This window comes from Austrofundulus limnaeus, unplaced genomic scaffold, assembly GCF_001266775.1.
Source record: "Austrofundulus limnaeus strain Quisiro unplaced genomic scaffold, Austrofundulus_limnaeus-1.0 Scaffold64, whole genome shotgun sequence".
NCBI lineage: Eukaryota > Metazoa > Chordata > Actinopteri > Cyprinodontiformes > Rivulidae > Austrofundulus > Austrofundulus limnaeus.
Window position 1 is genome coordinate 1,117,479 of NW_013952466.1, and position 1,785 is coordinate 1,119,263.

At 43.4% G+C, this 1,785-nt stretch overlaps 1 protein-coding gene across 1 annotated transcript in view; it reads left to right on the top strand.

The window, feature by feature from the left end:
* Positions 1-675: 675 nt before the first annotated feature.
* xkr5a (XK related 5a) overlaps positions 676-1,785 on the top strand; it is a 16,904-nt gene continuing 15,794 nt past the window's right edge. Inside the window, exon 1 of the mRNA XM_014009980.1 lies at positions 676-927. Within this exon, the coding sequence (XP_013865434.1) occupies positions 789-927 (139 nt within the window). The 5' untranslated portion in view covers positions 676-788. The remainder of the gene's footprint in view (positions 928-1,785) is intronic.

A 1,785-nucleotide genomic window follows, 5' to 3' on the forward strand; every position in this document is an offset into this window, starting at 1 on the left:
TCTATCTATCTTATCTATTTATCTATCTATCTTATCTATTTATCTATCTATCTTATCTATCTATCTAGTAGGGGTGCAACGATACAGAAAATTCACAGTTCGGTTCGATACTTTAGTCTCACGGTTTGATATTTTTTTCATACAAAAAATAGACATTTCCTTGCCCCTTTTAACTTGTAATTTGTTTAAATTAATTATGAACATTTGTTTAACCTCAAAAGTACAGTTTTAAAATTAAATGTTGCTGAAACAGCAAGTTTCTCAGTGGACCTATGCTCAAAAATGCAGCCTAGGTGGAGTAATCGAACACAGATCCACTGATCCTTCAACACAGAGCATCTTCAGAAGACAAGCTGATAAAGTAAATTGTAAAAATTTGTATTGTTCGATACAAGTGTGTATTGTACTGTTCGATACGGTTCGATACGGTACATGTATTGTTGCACCCCTACAAAGCAGCATTAAAAAGTCCTATTTCTCTCAGGTGAAGGGAGATTCATACATATGGATAAAAAACTTACATGAATTAAATGAACACAAGGTCTTCTCTGAAACAAAATATGCAGCAGAGGAAGGAGAGGGATAAAATTTCCACGGTGGAGGAAAGATGAGCTCTGTACAGTGGTTACCATCCTATCTATGGCCCTTTAAAACGCGCGGTGACGTCACGGACTCTGGTACAGGTCGAGGGGAGGAGAGAGGGGAGCGGAGAGAGGAGCGGATGTACCCGCCGGAGAGGCAAGGATGCCCAGGATCATGTCTCCGGTTCTTCTTTATCGCTCCGCGGCATGATACGCGCCGCTCCCGGAGCGCTGGCCCGCAGGATGCCGTCGGCGGCGGCCCGGCGGAGCGGCTGCTGGATCGCCTGGTGCCAGGCGGCGCTGCTCGGCGCGTCGGCGCTGGTCATCGTGGCCGAACGGAGCGCTCGTAAGTGGGCATAGGATTAGAAGTCCCCGCGCTACAGCGGACGGCTAGCTCACTGGTGGATGTTGTGATTAAAAAGCGAAGGGCAAACACGCTCAGCGCCGCAGGAATTACGCACTGAGCGGGAAATGCTGTCGCCCTTCGGATTTGGGTGATGCTATTAAACACAGCCATTACCAGTGAACTAGAAAACCAGGCTGGCTTTTGTAAGTGAATATAATGTAACAGGGGCATTGTTTAGCCCAGCTGGAAGCTTAACTTGCCAAATTGGGGCCCCAGGACCCCCCCAGTATCAGGTTCACCTCCTCCAAACTGCACAATTAATCATAGTATCTTATTATAAGCTGACTTTTGGAGTTCTCATTAATTTTTTAGCTCCACATAATTAAAACTAACACTTTTTAGTGGCTCATATTGGTAAATTGTTAGAAATCTTCATTGGTATGTGTTTGTGCAGCACAGACTCCAAATAGGCAGATCAATGAGGCAAGGTCAGGTTGTGTACAAAGTGTGACTTTGTCATCAGCAGGTATACAATTCCCTGAAGATAAAAATACTGTGCTGCTGCTGGGCCTCCACACGTCTTCGGTTCTTCACGGGCGACTCATTTTATAAAAATAATAACAATAACTAGAGAAATTAAAAAGAAAAAAATTGTATAGGTCTTCTGGACGGGTTCTTCTCTAATGAAACGTTTCGTCTCTCCTCCAAGAGACTTCTTCAGTCTGAGAGTTTCAGGTAAAAATGAAGAAAGAAAGAAATGAAGAAGTCTCTCGGAGAAGAGACGAAACGTTTCATTAGAAAACCCGTCCAGAAGACCTACACAATTTTTTTTCTTTTGATTTTTTATCTGTATTACTG